At 39.1% G+C, this 18205-nt stretch overlaps 1 protein-coding gene across 2 annotated transcripts in view; it reads left to right on the forward strand.

Annotated features, from left to right (window-relative positions):
• LOC126100408 (scavenger receptor class B member 1-like) overlaps positions 1–18205 on the forward strand; it is a 276724-nt gene that overhangs the window by 233245 nt on the left and 25274 nt on the right. For both annotated transcript variants that reach the window (XM_049911001.1, XM_049911002.1), the window contains exon 8: positions 8886–9109. In XM_049911001.1, coding sequence (XP_049766958.1) covers positions 8886–9109 — 224 coding nt within the window. The remainder of the gene's footprint in view (positions 1–8885; positions 9110–18205) is intronic.

Raw genomic sequence — 18205 nt, forward strand, 5'->3', positions numbered from 1 at the left:
TGATACTACATCTCCAACATAGTAATGATGAAATTTCTACGCCTGGCGTGCTTGCTCGATATAATACCAGGGTTGTCCTTAAAGTAAGTTACGAGAGTTGTCCTTAAAGTAAGTTCCGATCGGTCGCAAAATGGAAACCACAGTGAAAACCAGAAACGTTTTATTTGCAACAGTTAGTTACACGTTTCACCTACCTCTCTGCTTAGTCGCTGCTCCAACTACGTGTACTGTCGTAGTGTTGTATCAACATTCCAATACCCTCGTCATAGAAAGCAGTCGCCTGCGCTTTCGGCCAGTTATCAGAACTGGTCTGCAGCTCGTTGTCTGTGGAAAAATTCTATCTTCATAGCCAGCGGTTCTCATGAGCAGAGATGAGACTCAGAGGGAGCCAATTACGGATTGTATTGTGGGTGATCAAGTAGTAGTAGTAGTAGTAGAAGGGTTGTGTGGGCGCACGACAGCAAGGTCTTCAGCGCCCGTTCAGTATCATAGTGAGACGGGTGTCAAGAAAAAAAACTCAGAACATTTACATATAACGGAACACAAAACACGGGGAACAATCATTGAAAAATATGTGCTCACCCACACCGAAGCGTGGGATGAAGCAGGGCGTCAGCAGTAAAACATGGACAACACGGGAAGAAAAAGGTAGAGGGTGCTAAAACAATGTAGCAGATGGAAGTGGCTGGCTGACTGCAAGGAAAAAAAGGGAGGAGTCAGCCACTCTGCAATACACTCAAACTTCCAGCCTAAAAGTTTAGGCCAGAGTCCAGACGCATCACAAAACTTAAAAACCCTAGACACACACGTCTCATCGTTAGCTAAAACATAGGGCAGATCCCCATCAACTTGTGCTTCTGCCCTTGCATCACGGTATAAAATGCAGTCTGTTACACTTGTCATCGGAAACGCAGCAGGAGCGTCTTCATTGCCCCTGCAGAGCGCGGCCGAGAATTGGCACGAAGAAGGAACTGCTCGACAGTTGTGTTATGTGGGCTGCATGGCACAGGCGAAAACTCTAACCAGGCACTCATACTTGGCGGGAGACGCTATACCCCACGCGTATTTACGTGCTTACTGTCTACTCAAAACTGAAAAGACCAACGCGACACGATTGACGGTCGCACTAGAGGCACTACCCAACACTTCTGTGCATATATTACCGCATTTTCTCAGTGGTTTCCATTTCGCAAGCGATCGGAAGGTACTTTCTGGACAACTCTCGTAGTCATGACTCACTTGTTGCAACGCCTAAAAATCAAACCGAAAGTGTTCACTTTCAGAGATTTTAAGTGCTTGAACATGTCTGAGACAGCAGCTGTAATACCTAATTTGACTGAGAGGAATTTATAGGAAAAACATGCTCCGATAAAAACTGTAAGAGACAGGAGACAATGTGCACCATGGCTTACCAATTATGTCAGACACCTTTCGAGTATCAGAGACGCTGCACACAGAATATATAAACCACTCTCATCCAACGAGAATGATCTTGTCTGCAAGCGACTGCGCAAACGAGTTAGTCAATCTGTGAGAAATGTAAACCTCAGGTGCACCCTCTCGTTAACTGAGGACTTCTACAGGCTAGGAATAGGCACATATTAATCTGCAGCTGAACCTGTAGTTCCTATTGAGCATCTAAATTGGTACGTCGCCACGACTACGTCTCTACTTGACCAATGTACAAGGACGAAAAAAATCGATTCCCTTAAAGCATCTGTGTTCGCTACGAATGAAAGATTCTTTTTTTTCAGCAGCCGTTGCCTTAACACAGTCGAGAAGTCAATTGCGCGAATTCGTTCGACAGCTACAGGATACTACACTATTACAATACAAATGATCATAACGAAGGAAATTTTTAACTAATCTCTTACCTCCATCATCTACCCAACGGCCTGGAGAAAGGGACTCATAAAAACTCTACCAAAAAAGAATCTTCCAAAGAACCTTTACAGGCACATTTGTATTCTTACAGTATTATCTAAGGCCTTAGAATACGTAATTTACGATCACCTTCCCAATTACTGACATAATCTTCTGGATGAATACCAGTCCGGTTTCCGAAAAGACCGCAGCATGACGACTGTATTTATAAAAGTAACTGACGAGATCAAAAAAGCTATGGACAAACAAGAGGCAACTACTGTCTACTTTTTGGATCTCAGCAAAGCTTTAAACACTGTCGGCTTCGATATTCTACATGCTGAAGCCAGAAGTCAAAACTTTACTTTCTGTTCTCTACAATGATTCCACTCATACCTTACATACCGCCAACAGTGTATGATGATTAGAACAAAAAGTCGCAATGAAAGAATGTAGTGTCAGAGGTACCACAAGGATTAGTATAGGGTGTATTACTTATCTCATTATATGTGGATGATGTGTCGACTTATTTCCCTCTGCAAAAAATCATGTATGCGCTGACGAAGTTCAGTATACATCTAAGTGCAAGAGCAATAAATACTGCGCACAGCCATCAAGAACATAAATGCTCACATACTTGCTTTAATATAATCGGCGCGGAAAATAGATTAGAAACATGACACAGCTAAAACGCGAGCACTCTCAGAAATTTCTTCCTCAAGAGAACGCCTATGTTCGATACTAGTAGACTTCTCTTGGCCAGAAATGCCCTTTTTACCAGGACTAGTCTCCTTTTGATAACCTCCTCCTCACACCGTCATTGATTACTTTACAGCCTAGGTGGTAGAATTCCTTAATTTCATCTACTTCAGGACTATCAATAATGATGTTAAGTTCCTCGCTGTTCTCATTTCTGCTACTTCTCATTACTTTCGTCTTTATTCCATTTACTCTCAATTCATATTCTGTAGCCATTAATCTGTACATTCCATTCAGCAGATCATATAACAATTCTCCACTTTCACTCAGGACGACAATGGAATCAGCGAATCGTATCACTGATATCCTTTTCCCTTGAATTTTAATTCCACTCCTGAACCTATTTCCATAATTGCTTTTTCGATGTACAGATTGAACAGTAGGGAGGAAAGACTACATCCCTCTCTTACATCCTTTTTAATCCGAGCATTTCGTTCTTGAACGTCCACTCTTATTATTCCGTGTTGGCTCTTGTACATATTGGCACTTCAGTCTGGAACCGCGCGAACGCTACGGTCGCTGTTTCGAATTCTGCCTCAGGCAAGGATGTGTGTGATGTCCTTAAATTAGTTAGGTTTAAGTAGTTCTGAGTTCTAGGAGACTGATGACCTCAGATGTTAAGTCCCATAGTGCTCAGAGCGATTTTAATATGTTGTACATTACCCGTCTCTCCCTTTAGCTTACCGCTATTTTTCTTAATGTCGAACATCTTACACCATTTTAGATGGTCGAACGTTTTTTCAAGGTCTACAAATCCTATGAACGTGTCTTGATTTTTCGTTAGTCTTGCTTGCATTATTAACCGCAACGTCGGAATTGCCTCCCTCGTGCTTTTACATTCCCTGATCGTCATCTACGCATCCTCAATTTTCTTTTCCAGTCTTCTGTACATTATTCTTGTAAGCAACTTCGATGCATGAGCTATTAAGCTGATTGTACCACAATTCTCGAGCTTGTCAGCACTTGCTGTCTTCGTAACTGCCCTGCAGATATTTTTCCGAAAGTCAGATGGAATATCGTCACACTCATACATTACACACGCCAACTTGAATAGTCGTTTTGTTGCGTCACACCGGTGATTCTAGAAATTCCTTGGTGGCTTATTTGACTTTAGTCTTCCAACCCTCCTCCAAATATTTTAGAAATTTTGATGGAATTTTAGCTATCCCTTCTACCTTATTTGATTTGAAGTGCTCCAAAGATATCTTAAAGTCGAATTCTAATACTGGATCTCCTATTTTTTCTAAACCGACTCCTGTTTCTTCTTCTATCACATCAGACAAATCATCCCCCTCATAGACTCTTTCAACGTATTCTTTCCACTTATGCGCTCTCCCCTGCAGTTAGCAGTGGAATTCTCGTTGCACTGTTAGTGTTACCACCCTTGCTTTGAATATCACCGAAGGTTGTTTTGACTTTCCGGTATGCTGAGTCTGTCCTTCCGATAATTTCTTTTTCGATGTCTTCACATTTTTCCTGCATCCATTTCGTTTTAGCTTCTCTGCACTTCCTATTTATTTCATTCCTCGGCGACTTGTATTTCGGTATTCCTGAGTTTCCCGGAACATTTTTGTATTTCCTCGTTTCATCAATCAACTGCAGTATTTCTTCTGTTACCCATGGTTTCTCCGGAGCTACCTTCTATGTTCCTATGTTTTCCTTCCCAGCTTCTGTGATGGCCCTTTTTAGAGATGTCATTTCCCCTTCCACTGTACTGCCTACTGAGCTATTCCTTGTAGCTGCATCTATAGTCTTAGAGAACTTCCAGCGTGTCTCGTCATTTCTTAATACTTCTGTATCTCACTTTTTTCTTATTGATTCTTCCTAACTAATCTCTTGAACTGCAGCCTACCCTTCATCGCTTCTACATTGTGATCTGACTCTATATCTGGGTTACGCCTTACAATCCAGTATCTGATTTCGGAATCTCTGTCTGAGCATGATCTAATCTAACTGAAATCTTCCCTTAACACTCGGCCTTTTCCAAGTATACTTCCTCCTCTTGTGATTCTCGAACAGAGTATTTACTATAACTCGCTTAGATTTAGTACAGAAAAATAATCTTTCTCCTCTCTCATTCCTTGTCGCAACCCCTATTGTCTTGAAGCCTTTTCTTCTACTGCTTCCCCTATAATTGCATTCCAGTCCTGCTTGACTATTATATTTCCATCTCCCTTTACCTTTCGAATATCCTCATATAGTTTCACTATCTCCTCATCTTCACCTTGCAACGTCGGCATGGGTACCTGAATTATCGGGGTCGATTTGTGGTCGATTCCGATAAGAACAACCATGTCACTGAACTGTTCACTGTACACACTCTTTGCGCCACCTTCTTATTCATAACGAATCCTAATCCCGTTATAACATTTTCTGCTCCTGGTGATATTACCCTATTCTCATCTGACCAGAAATCCTTGTCTTCTTTTCATTTATCTGATGATAAATTATTCAAGTAACACCCAGCAATAAATTTCCGAAATAGAAACGCTTCATCCGATTTTGTCGATCTCCGTGTCTTTAGAAAGCTATTAGTGTAAACCTAAATTGGTATGAATTACAGGCATGTAACGTAAATAGTACATGAGTTATTGGAGGTCAAAGTGGCCGATTACTATCGATCGCGTCAGGCAATAAGTACTCCAAAGTTACAAGGGAAAAAAAAAAAAAAACATTAGCAGCATGCTTGTTAATATATTTATTCGTCTATGTCTTTGTTTATATCTGACATATACAGGGTTATTACAAATGATTGAAGCGATTTCACAGCTCTACAATAACTTTATGAGATATTTTCACAATGCTTTGCACACACATACAAAAACTCAAAAAGTTTTTTAGGCATTCACAAATGTGGCCCTTTAGTGATTCGGCAGACATCAAGCCGATAATCAAGTTCCTCCCACACTCGGCGCAGCATGTCCCCATCAATGAGTTCGAAAGCATCGTTGATGCGAGCTCGCAGTTCTGGCACGTTTCTTGGTAGAGGAGGTTTAAACACTGAATCTTTCACATAACCCCACAGAAAGAAATCGCATGGGGTTAAGTCGGGAGAGTGTGGAGGCCATGACATGAATTGCTGATCATGATCTCCACCACGACCGATCCATCGGTTTTCCAATCTCCTGTTTAAGAAATGCGGAACATCGTGATGGAAGTGCGGTGGAGCACCATCCTGTTGAAAGATGAAGTCGGCGCTGTCGGTCTCCAGTTGTGGCATGAGCCAATTTTCCAGCATGTCCAGATACACGTGTTCAACCGTTTCTTCGCTCACTGCAGGCCGAACCGTTGATTTCCTCTTACAGAGGCATCAAGAAGCATTAAACTGCGCATACAATCGCCGAATGGAGTTAGCAGTTGGTGGATCTTTGTTGAACTTCGTCCTGAAGTGTCGTTGCACTGTTATGACTGACTGATGTGATTGCATTTCAAGCACGACATACGCTTTCTCGGCTCCTGTCACCATTTTGTCTCACTGCGCTCTCGAGCGCTCTGGCGGCAGAAACCTGAAGTGCGGCTTCAGCCGAACAAAACTTTATGAGTTTTTCTACGTATCTGTAGTGTGTCGTGACCATATGTCAATGAATGGAGCTACAGTGAATTTATGAAATCGCTTCAATCATTTCTAATAGCCCTGCAGTATTGATGAATAAATTGGTTAAATATTTACTCTGTATTAGAAAGCACAGAGACATTAGGCTCCTGGCCTACCTTTTGCTTCTTTTCTTTTGATATATGTTTATTTAATTGTTTATGTATTTAATAATTTATGTTAGAACGTATTTATGGTCCAGCCGTAGGAATATTTATTTTATTTGATGTACTTAAATGTAAATCCAGTAATTCGTATGTGCTTAATTATGTTTGTGAGTGTACGTCGGGAAGGAGACCTGATAGGAGCGCTCTAGCCAATCACAGCACTCGTTACAAAGAGAGGTATGGAGGTTGGGGTGGAGCATCGTTTCCGGAGAGGACTCGTGGTAGTTCTGGGGGGCACGGCACAGGACACGGGAGTGAGTACTGGACGCAGACAGTACAGAGCTACGGACGCAAAGTCGGAGGCAAGAGACTTGTAGAGTGTGGAGCGGTTTGCGCGTGGTCGCGAGAGATAGAAGTACTTTGGAGTGCCGACCTGTGCTCTTGTGTGATTTCCGTGGGTTGTGCAGTGAAATCGTAGTATGCGTTCAGAAGTGAATATCTTGGAGCTATGTTGGTTCAAATGGCTCTGAGCAGTATGGGACTTTATTTCGGAGGCCATCAGTCCCCTAGAACTTAGAACTACTTAAACCTAACTAACCTAAGGACATCACACACATCCATGCCCGAGGCAGGATTTTAACCTGCGACCGTAGTGGTCGCGCGGTTCGAGACTGTAGCGCCTAGAACCGCTCGGCCACCCCGGCCGGCCTATGTTGTTGATCATAACTAATTATGTGAAGTAGGAATCTACTGTTTCCCTGTTATTCAACTTATACTTTATTTAATTGCTCGACCATCGACACCAATAAGAGTTTTGCAGAAACTTACCGTATTCTAAAAAGTACTTCTACTTTCGTATTTTCATTTAAAGTCGTTAAGATAGGACCTGCAGGTTTATTTACTGCAATGTTTCATTTATAAATTTGTATCTCACTTTTATAATTCGCAATTGCCGAGTGGTAGAAACCTTTGACCATTCGATTCATGAGTCTATTCTTACCGCATTCTGTTGATTCAGCAGTATTTGGCCTGTAATGTGGCAAGTACGTATCCCAGCCCCTAGACAATGAAACCAGTCAAAACTTTTAATATTGCAAGTCTGAGTCGGAGAGTGCATAGTTATTATGGAAGCCCTCAGCACTAATTTAATTGGGCGAGTTTAATACTGTTCTCCAAGGTTCCTTAACCCAAATCACATGATTACATAATGCCAGCAGTAGTTGTACGTCAAATTGTTAAGAAATTTGTAATAATGGATATAATAGTTTGTCCCTTTTACGTAACAGTTAAATATGAACTGTGATATATTATTTAGTCATAGAGCGTATGAATACATCACATTTAGACTGTGACATGTCACTGGCCGCACACAATGAGCATGACCACATGGTAGGAAACTAACGACGCCTGTTGACTTCATATGAACTTGTTTGCAGTAGATGCATTTAGTGCAGTTGCAGCTGTTGAATGTATCACGCATGTAATAAAGTACTCAATACCTCCTGTATGACTATGTACTGTGTGGACGTTCCCAAGCATGTTGGTGAAATTTTGCTTTCAGTGCAGATATCTTTAAATCAATAAATGCTAATTGTATTCTTAAGAACTGTGTACGTTACTTCATGCGAATGTTATTTTTATTACATGTTTCTTAATACTGTAGTATTCTGTAAGTCTGGTTTGATAACGAATGGTTTCGTTAGAAACCAGTGACCAGTATAAATTACATGCAACTGCGACGCAAATTTAAATAAATAATTTTAAAATGTAGGGTGTTTATGGAATGACATAAGTGCTGTGTTCAGTGTTGCTCGACAACCAATACCGTGGAGGCGAACACCGATATCCACATATTGTGTGGGTCGTTCCTATCTAGTTATGAAGGTATTTGTAGGGCCGGTCCTATTAATACAGATTGTAAGTCATAACATCCTCAAAATCCATGGGGAATTTCATAATCATTGCTCAGTTCTGTAATTTTGTTCGCGATCTGCAGTTGCCCCAGTCTGATGTATTCAACTTCTTAAACCAACTTACTATTTTTTTTATCTCGATCCAATCTTCTCCCGTGCAGGTGTCGGTACTGTCACGGAATGTACCGTAAACCACGAAGAGAAAGTTGGTGAACCTGTATCGTTTTATCATGTCTGTGTCCTCTCTTGTGTAGTAGAGTAGAGCTTTGTACCAATTTGGGGATCTTTATGATGTTTCGAACAGTCAGCGAGCATATTCCCACGTTCCTTTAATATAGACTACAGTTACTCGAAGTTCTGAAATGTTTGAAGACGGTAACATCTTGTCCATTCCCCCTTATGTAGGTGTTGAATCAGTTATGTTTCTGCGGCAAGATCTCTATGTTCAACGGCACAATGTTTCGGCAAAAGACCATGTTGGAAGCATTAGGTGCGCTGATGGAACGGAGATAAGGCCACACACTCGTGAACATATTGTTATTGTTTTTTGTGTAGCGGTAATTGTGACAGAAAAACACAAGAACTAATAGGAGCTATCTCTCTGATAACATACTATTAGCATAATACAAAGTTGTTTCCTTCATTATCCAGATGATTCAACGGATGAATGACACTATTACCATGTTTACCAGCCCAGACGACCCGTCGAGAACAGATCCCAAGCTTTACAGCATCGACGTGATGAATGGTTCTCCTGGTTTAGAGTACTGGGGATACGGTGAAAAGTACGTGGAGACAGCTAATGGCACCATCGTTCCAGAACTGCTGAAATGTAATTCTGCTCGAGGCACATACGAAGCAGTAATTTTACCAAGGTACTTGTTAAATATATTTAATACTATACCTTAGTCGTTTATCACTTGAATAACCCTCCCCACGAGCTGCAGTAGTAATACAAGGTTATTATGAGTGGCTGAAGCGATGTCACATATTTGGTGTAGCTATATTATCTGACGTATTATTACAATGCTTTGCATATACGCATAAAAAATTGAAAAGTTTTTTTGTCATATTACGAGTGCTCCATATGTGCCCCCTACTGATTCAGCGGATATCAAGTCTATAATTAACTACGTCCCACGTTGGATGCAGCGTGACCCTGTCAGTTTTTTTCAAAATCACTGTTGATGCTGATGAATTTGTGGGTAGAGAAGGTGTGAACAGTGAACCTGTCACATGATCCAAGAATTTATCGGTAATATGCTCATCATGGACAAGAGCATCAAGAAACAATTTCGTTACTTTTACCATTGTACCACTTCGGAAGATTCAATAATTTATTTTATGCTTTTTATAATTTATTCTTTTATTTTTGAGACTCAAGACTACTCTATCATCTTTCTTTTTCAGAGGCACAGCTGTTGTGTGTTTTAAATACACACATCAAAAAAAAGTTTTGCATCACCTCGGTTCCGGGAGTTCGGGAACCTGTACAGAAAATTGGAACATAGATCAACATAAAAATCATTTACGCCCTTTTTACTGCTCATGAAAATCAAACACAGCATGTTGTACCTCCATACAGCGAGACTTTCAGAGGTGGTGGTCCGGATTGCCGTACACACCGGTACCTGTGATACCCAGTAGCACGTCCTCCTGCACTGATTCATGCCTTTATTCGTCGTGGCATACTATCCACAACTTCATCGAGGTCCAGATTGTCCCACTCCTCAATGGCGTTTCGGCGTAGATCACCCAGAGTGGTTGATGGGTCACGTCGTCCTTAAAAAGCCTTTGCAACCTATCCCTGTCATGTCCGATATTGTCCATGTCTGGAGAACATCGTGGCTACTCTAGTCGAGCGATGTCGTTATCCTGAAGGAAGTCATTCACAAGATGTGCACGATGGGGTCGCGAATTGTCGTCCATGAAAACGAATGTCTCGCCAATATGCTGCCGATATGGTTACGCTGTCGGTTGGAGGATGGCATTCACGTATCATACAGCCGTTACGGCGCCATCCATGACCACCAGCGGCGTACGTCTGCCCCACATAATGCCACCCCGAAACAGCAGGGAACCTCCATATTTCTGCACTCGCTGGACTGTGGATCTAAGGCGTTCAGCCTGACCGGGTTACCTCTAAGGACGTCTCAGACGATTGTCTTGTGTACCTCCTTCCTGGTGGAATGACTGGAATTGAACGGCTGTCGGATCCCCTCCGTCATATAAGCACTGCTCATGCGTGGTAGTTTACATCTTTTGGGGGGGTTTAGTTACATCTCTGAGCAGTCAAAGGGACCGTATCTGTGATGCAATATCCACAGTCAACGTCTGTCTTCAGGAATTCTGGGAACTGGGGTGATGCAAGACTTTTTTTTTTTTGATGTGTGTAGATAGCTTTTTGTGTGAATGACTCACTTATTACGTTTCTTAAAATAGCTAGTATGCTCTGTTTGTATTGGTTCAACACATAATATGGTACTTCATCTAAGCCACCTCACTGTTTATTTTTTATATTTTTGTGTTGGTAATGTCAGCATTGTACTTACAATTATTGCACCATTATTTATAGGTGTTATGTTTAATTTTGCTAATTTATGTTGTAATTTCTCTACAACGCTTGAAAAGTAAACATCCACATAGTTTGAGAGGTGGTGTGTTCATCACTTATTACTCAATTTTCTGTGTGGTACTATGCTTTTTGTATGTCTCTCCCTTTTTCGTGTTTCATAAAATCCCGTTGGTTCGGTATGCAGCAGAAAATATTCGGTAATGGTTTATGTGTATTTTCTTTAAAACAGTATGTTTACTAGAGCATAATTTCAACAAATATGAACAACGGAAGCATTAATTGAAGAACAGCTATGATCTACAATAGAATTAGCTAAATCAGCTGTATTTATGAGGTGGAGACATTGATTTCAAAGCAAATCAGTCAGTTTTAAACAATTTCCAGCTGTTCTGCTTTGGCAATAATTTTCGGCGGCATTCAAAATATGAAGTTCACTTTCACTAACTGAGAGCCTTAACTGGGCAGTACAGACAACTAGAGATTATGAAGTTACCAGATATTCTTGTAGAATTTTATTTCTTGAGATTTGGCAGACAATGCCCTTTTAAGTAGTGGTTAAAAGGAGAATGATTTCAGAATTTATTCAGCAACGATTTCTGCTTACCAATCAGGAAACCAGTTAACTGCTGCACATTCAATGAAAAAATGTATTGGTGGCAATGTCTGTGATAAATACTATAGACTATAGTTTTTAATGAGAATTACAGGAATGAATACATGATAAATTTCTCAAATGTCAAAATGACCCTAATTATTTCATGCAATCGTTCCAAAAAAGAAATTTTTTGTTAAATTTTATGTTTTAGAATTCCGGGATATAGACATATTTAAAAGCAAATTATACTAATAACCCTGCAAGCAGACCCTTTTCACGTTAGTGCAATGTATCAGCCGCATCAAGCACGAAAACATATCTGACCAATGAATGTATGGCAAGTGACTCAGCAAGGTGTTGGTACAAAAACTCAAAAACCATGGATACGTTAGATATTATCTGGAGGTTGGCTACCGGAGATGCGACACGTTAAGTTTTTATGTACATTCTCTTTTCCTTTGGAAGATTTTCCATATACATTCAAATTTCGCGACAAATTCAAGCTGCCTGCTATTAGGTGTTTTCAAATATTATGTAAATATCAATTTCGTTATTAGCTATGGGGAATCCAAGTACAATTTAATAGTGGGCAATATTTCAGAACAAGTCATATGAAGTAAATTAGTAAAAGCGTATGCAAAGTGAAAGTATGGCAGGTTGGATTGCCAATTGGAGTGTGCTACTGTTGCTTGTTGCTACTTGTTGCTAGTGTGGCAGAAAGTCACCCATTTACTTTTACTCTATTACTGATTCATCCTAATTTGCGCAATGTTCTATAATGTTGTGATGTTTTAGAAAAAATTCGAATTTTTGCAATTAGCTTCAAAATTCTGGTATTTGAAATAATGGTATTTCGGTTCTATGATATATTAAGATTCCGGCTTAATTGAGTAGCTCTTAAATAATAAAACGAAAAATAATGAATAACGTTCTAGTGAGAGTGAAACCACGCAACTGAAGAAACAAGCGACTAAGGTAGTTCTATAGGTCTCTGCCGAAAAGACGCAGTATGTGACACACATCAAGGCAGCTCATACATGAATGACAGTAGACGGAAGGCAAATTTAGTGGGTGGACAGATGTAAGTACCTGGGAGAATGAATGGAAACAGCACTGACAGAGACGGGAGCAATGGGAGCATGAATAAACAGAATGTCTCAAGCATAAAAACTAACTATTAACATTTACGACTACAATAAGAAGAATGTTCCAATCAATACAAAATTGAGACATTAGCAGACAGTGATCCACCCTGAAGCCTTATATGTGGCAGAAACTTTTAACCTAGTAACAACAGGAGGATATTGGGACCTCTAAGAACAGGAGATGGTCATTTTAGAAGACGAGCTTACCAAGAACTGTATCTCTGACATGATCAGGAAAAAACGGAACATTTTCTTCGGACAGATCCTTAGAACAGACCGTCGGGGCTTAACAAAGCAAATAATACCGTTTATGATGAACGAGAGAACCAAATTACTCTTGATCGAAGAGTTACAAAGGAATCTACAAGAAATGGGAACACAGGTACGAGAGATACCGGACAGTATAAGTTTTAAATTAAAAATCAGCTTTTCACAGGTTTATAGGACAGAATCAGATCCTGAACAAAATTATCGTGAACATAAGAGTGAAGAAATTTGCAGGGTATGAAAACGAAATACTGGACAAGGAGAAAGACCAGAAGGAACGAAGCCAACGCTAATTAACGTAGTCGTCAGATGGTCAAAACGAAAAGACAAAGAAGAAGAAATAAGTACAAGGCAGTACAAAGAAATGAAAGAAGACAATGTAATAGAGCTTCCAGCACCTGACTGCATTATTCAATAAAACTGTAAATACATAACCGTTGTTGTACTGAGAATTGTAAAGGTGTCAGTGATTTTCAATTTTCAATGCATAAAGAGAGTATTTGTACAATGTCTGTTGAAAGTTCGGAGAGACAAGTCAGCACGAAGTAATCAAACAGAAGAAAAAGGGACAGATAACATACAATAAAGATGTGAGCTTAATTAACGAATAAGAATCAAAGAGACATAAAAGGTGAAAAAAGTCACATATTACTCACTATTTAACTTTTAAGAAATAAGAAATGCTTTTCTAGTATCCGCGCACATAACCAGCTATTTGACGCGGCCAATGGCTCCCGTCGCTCGCTTTTCATATGGCGCTAAAAGTGAAGAGATACCATCAGAAGCGACTGGAAACCAAATGTTTCATCAGGACAGCGCTGCCTTGTGCAGTTCTCAAATGACATCAACAACATTTCAGGCGTTATTTGAGCTCTTTAGTTTTCAATGAATGTTCTCCAGCGAACGCCACCGTCTTCGTAAAATTTATAGCCGACACTGTAAACTAAAATTTAAACATACAGGAGGTAGCTAATTGACTGTGAAGGTTATTTCCAGTCTCTTTAGTGGAATTTGGTCGTAAGTTGATAAAATAAGTGGCAGACGTTTGTGTAAATATATTCAGCTGGGGCATGTCACACTGCATCGGCGTGTTAAGTTACAAACGTAATCAGAATAGACAAAACATTTGCCAAAACCCTGGAGAGATCACACTGGTACCGTGTAATACTACCTCTGGCCTTGAAACTGTCGTCAGTAGCAAAGAGTAGAGTCCACAAAATACTCCAGGTGTGACATACCCAGACGAAGCCGCTCACGCGCTGTTGTGAAACGCCCCCGAGAGTTTCGGTGATTTTAGAATCAGGTGAATTAGCAGGCCAGTTGATGAGCGATCTTGAGTCCGAGTGTTCGTCAAAGAAGGAACGTATGTGTGCAGTTCTTCAAGCATGAATTATGTCGACTTGGAAGAGGGAAGTGTCTGCAGCAAATTCATTTGGTCGCTGACAAGTTTCCACTAAATATCGTGTTTCACAAATACGACAACCTAAATGACCGCGCTATCGCAAAACACTCCCGAGCCAGCACAGGGGCACCTCAAGCATGTAGTACACAGTCCACGCAGTGTATATTAAGTGCCTCACTGAGCCATCAAGGTTCACAAAATTTTGCATCACTTTAAAAAAGGCAAAATCATGACTAGTCGGACCACACCAGATGCCTTTAGTCGGTTTCCGTCTATTTTCGGTATTGGTTGGCCCACTGAATACGTGCAGCTTTGTATGAGAAATGGCCTTTTGCAGTGTACCCGACTTCTGATGTCCACTGCATGAGGCTCCATATGCAAGTTGGCTTTGAAACTAACTCAGCATCAAACGAAACTGTGAATTGTGCCTGAAGGCATCTCTTGATGAAATCGAGAAGTACAGTAACAAATCGGGCTACTTCAATCTCATTGTGATCATTTTTACATACGGAAGTGACAGCTCATTTCTTCGGTTCTGTCACATTCCCACATCGACGCATTTTACTGCACAGATTCCAGCAATCAACTGCTGCAAACTGATATGTGTTACTCCATTTCTGGATGACATGGCTCATGTTTCATTAATCACTAATTTAAATCCATCACAGTCTGAGTTTTATCTCTGCCAGTTAATAAACTAACACTTGTTATAAGTAACTTCTGTGAATGCCAGGATTAAGCTACCTGCTTTTAATCGGTCCTTATCGTCTGTGTCACATTTTGTGATTCAATGATACGCCAGAGTAGCCAGTTTTCTGGTTGGGAACCTCTGAGAGTTTCGGCTACCCTTCCAAAAGAGAAAGTCAGGGGGTTAAGTTGAAGTGTCTCCTCACGACACATGCAGTGTTGCAACTATGGTAATGTTTGACCCTATTGCCTAAGATGTGCACTCTGACAGTTCTGTATAATGTGACCTGTACAATGTGGGGTACAGGCCACTATTCAAAGTATAACGTGCCACGACGAGTAACTGCACTAGTACAGAATCTCAATTTCCACAAATTGTAAAATCGGGTCAAAACACATTTCAAAATATCTTGGTTTTCCGCAGATGCGTCGCCTTTCTGGAACGCTGTGGACATAACACTCAATTATTTGTGTTCTTTGGGACTGTGATGGAGATGCATTTCTTCAGGAATTTTTCTCTGTCTTTGAACAGTGATGGGCAGACAATCTGGTGCTGTTTTTCATGGGGTCTTGTCTAAATAGTTGTAGGAGGGCTCCTGGTTAGTTGAGAGGTAGCACAGAAGAAGAAGTCGAGACACCAGTTTCCTAGAAATTCGGATGTGAGGTTTATCATGATGGCTGAAGAGAAAGCTTACCTGAAGAATGGGAGTGTCACACATAACTGTTTAAGAACAATGTGCATGGAAGATAAGAAACTGGTTGACATGGTAGGTGACAAGTTAGTTATTCTGTTAACCTCAGTGTCATTGTCCAGCACTCTGCGAACTCTTTCTCACCGGCAGAGAATTGTACAAACTGGTAGAGAGGGGAGGGAAGTTGTTCTGGTGGAGAAAACGTGATCCATGGATTCTGGAGTGAACGTCTTTGGATTCTGGAGGGAAGACAGCATCTGGAGATCTTGAGGTAATCAAAACATAGAGAATCAAAACACAAAGAAAAGTACCAGGAAGTGGACAATTATGCACATATGGCTGGACTGAAGGTGAATCGAGAAAAAACAGAGTTAATGCAGTTCTGAAGAACCCAAGAGCAGCAAGAATTTCTTGGGATGGATGGTATGAGGCTCAAGGGAGTTCACCACTTCAGCAGCACGAAGATACAACAAGAGGGAATTATCAGAATGGGACAGAAATAAGAAGGTGTGATGTAAATACTAATAATAGTTACAGTTTCTTTCATAAATATTGGTTTTATTCAAGAGATATAGTTTCACTTTGGCATTGATTGAAAGAGTTTTTGGATGTCATTCTGAGGGATATCACGTAAAATTCTGTCAAACTGGAGAGAAATATCGTCAAAATTCCGAGTTTGTTGGCAGTTACTTCCCATAATGATCCAAACGTTGTCAATCAGGGAGAGACTCATCGAACTAGGTGGCCAAGGTAGAAACTCTCTCAACATAAGGGTGAACATGTAAGCCCAGTATGGCTCGCCATGAAACGGAAACTGTAGTATCTATATGACAATTCTAACTCAATGAGCCTCTTTTCCTAAATTCTCAAATTTAAAATCAAGATTTCAGTTTCAAATTTTCACTCATTTAAAAATGTATATATCCATAAACAAAATATACAGTTAATTAAAAAATAAATTTATTTATTAAAATTTTATATTCAAAAAATTAAATTTAAATAATAAAAATTCTAAAATTCATGGAAATTCATTAACATACATATGACACAGATAGGATAATTTTGAATAACATTGGATGGATTTACATTTACATCCTTATTTAATTGTTTAATTATTTAATAGCATCGTAAGCTCTTGGAAAGTTATAAGGTGGATCAGGATTGCATAATTCTTGAGGAAAAACTTCAGCTCTTCCATTTTCAACATGAATTTTTGTAATTTAATGTGATCAAAAAAAGTAGAGTCATTTAACTGATTATTTTGGAAGACAACAGAAATAAAGCAAAGCAAATCATATTCAGCAAAATTATAACAATTAGTAATATCTAATTAAAAGTTTCTTTTACCATTTAATCCAGTTAAATTTCTTGCAGTTTAAAGAAAGAACTTGGAATTTTTGCATTTTTCAGTCTTTCTTTTTCCAGTTAAAGCGAAAATTCTGATTCATATTTAACAACAGAAACAATAATTTTAATACTTTTTACAACAATTTTACCTTTTTTTGGAAGTGTACTATTATTGTTATTACCAGTCAGTCGAAGAATAGAAGCTACTTCATATATTCTTGAATTACATGTACAATTACAGTTAAATCTCCTTCCCAAATTATTACTTTAACATCCTTTAACAATCCCCCAAATAATTCTGATGGATAAAGTACTTGATTTTTTGTTTTTAATTTTAGCTTTGTTGACAATAAGTCCTCCAATAGTTAACTCATTTGATATGAAGTTAATCGAAAAAGTGTTGATGAAGAAAGAAATGGATGTTCTATTCTCGATAAAATTATGTTTCCTTTTTTCATTGTAATAATTCTGAGCAGTTTTAATGTATAACTATCAATTATTTTAAAATTCGATTTATTATCATATGATGAAAAACCATTCCATCAGAATTGTAAATTATTAGGTTAAAACCAACCATCTCAAGTATTAATATAAATTCTGTTTTGCAGTTAGGGAGATCTGAATTATTTTCATCATTAACAGAAAATTAGTTAAATTGACAACTGTCAGTTTTGTTCATGATTTGAAAGGAATAATTTATTAATTCACTGTTAAACTTCCTGTGACACAAGCACCACTGAAGTCATTCAAATTATCATTTCATCCATAATAGTAATTGTTAAATGTTTAATAGTATCAAAAATTGGAATACTTATAGGATAATTTGTTTCACAAATTACTGGTCCTTCAGATTCAGGATCATTGGATGAAAAAATATCATTGGTTTCTCTGTGAAAGTGATCATTACATTTAACAAACATTCCATCAGCTTGATTAAAATTAATATTTATTAATTCAAATGGAATAATTTTAGGAACATTATTAGCAATTACTATTTCAATAGGTTCGATAATTTGAGTATTAAATACCAAAATTTGACCAATGCAATCTTTTTTATGCATAAATAATTTAACATCACTTTCAATAAAAACTCTATTTAAAATACTATCTTCTTTGAAGTGAACATTATGTTCTCTTCAACTGAATAAATATTTCGAAAATTTTGAAACCATATCGACCAACAGGAATCCCTATCGTTTCTTCATTATGGTATAATTTTTTTTTTGTAGCAACATTTGGAGTTACAAAGTAGAATAAAAAC

Source organism: Schistocerca cancellata, chromosome 9, assembly GCF_023864275.1.
Source record: "Schistocerca cancellata isolate TAMUIC-IGC-003103 chromosome 9, iqSchCanc2.1, whole genome shotgun sequence".
NCBI classification, from domain to species: domain Eukaryota; kingdom Metazoa; phylum Arthropoda; class Insecta; order Orthoptera; family Acrididae; genus Schistocerca; species Schistocerca cancellata.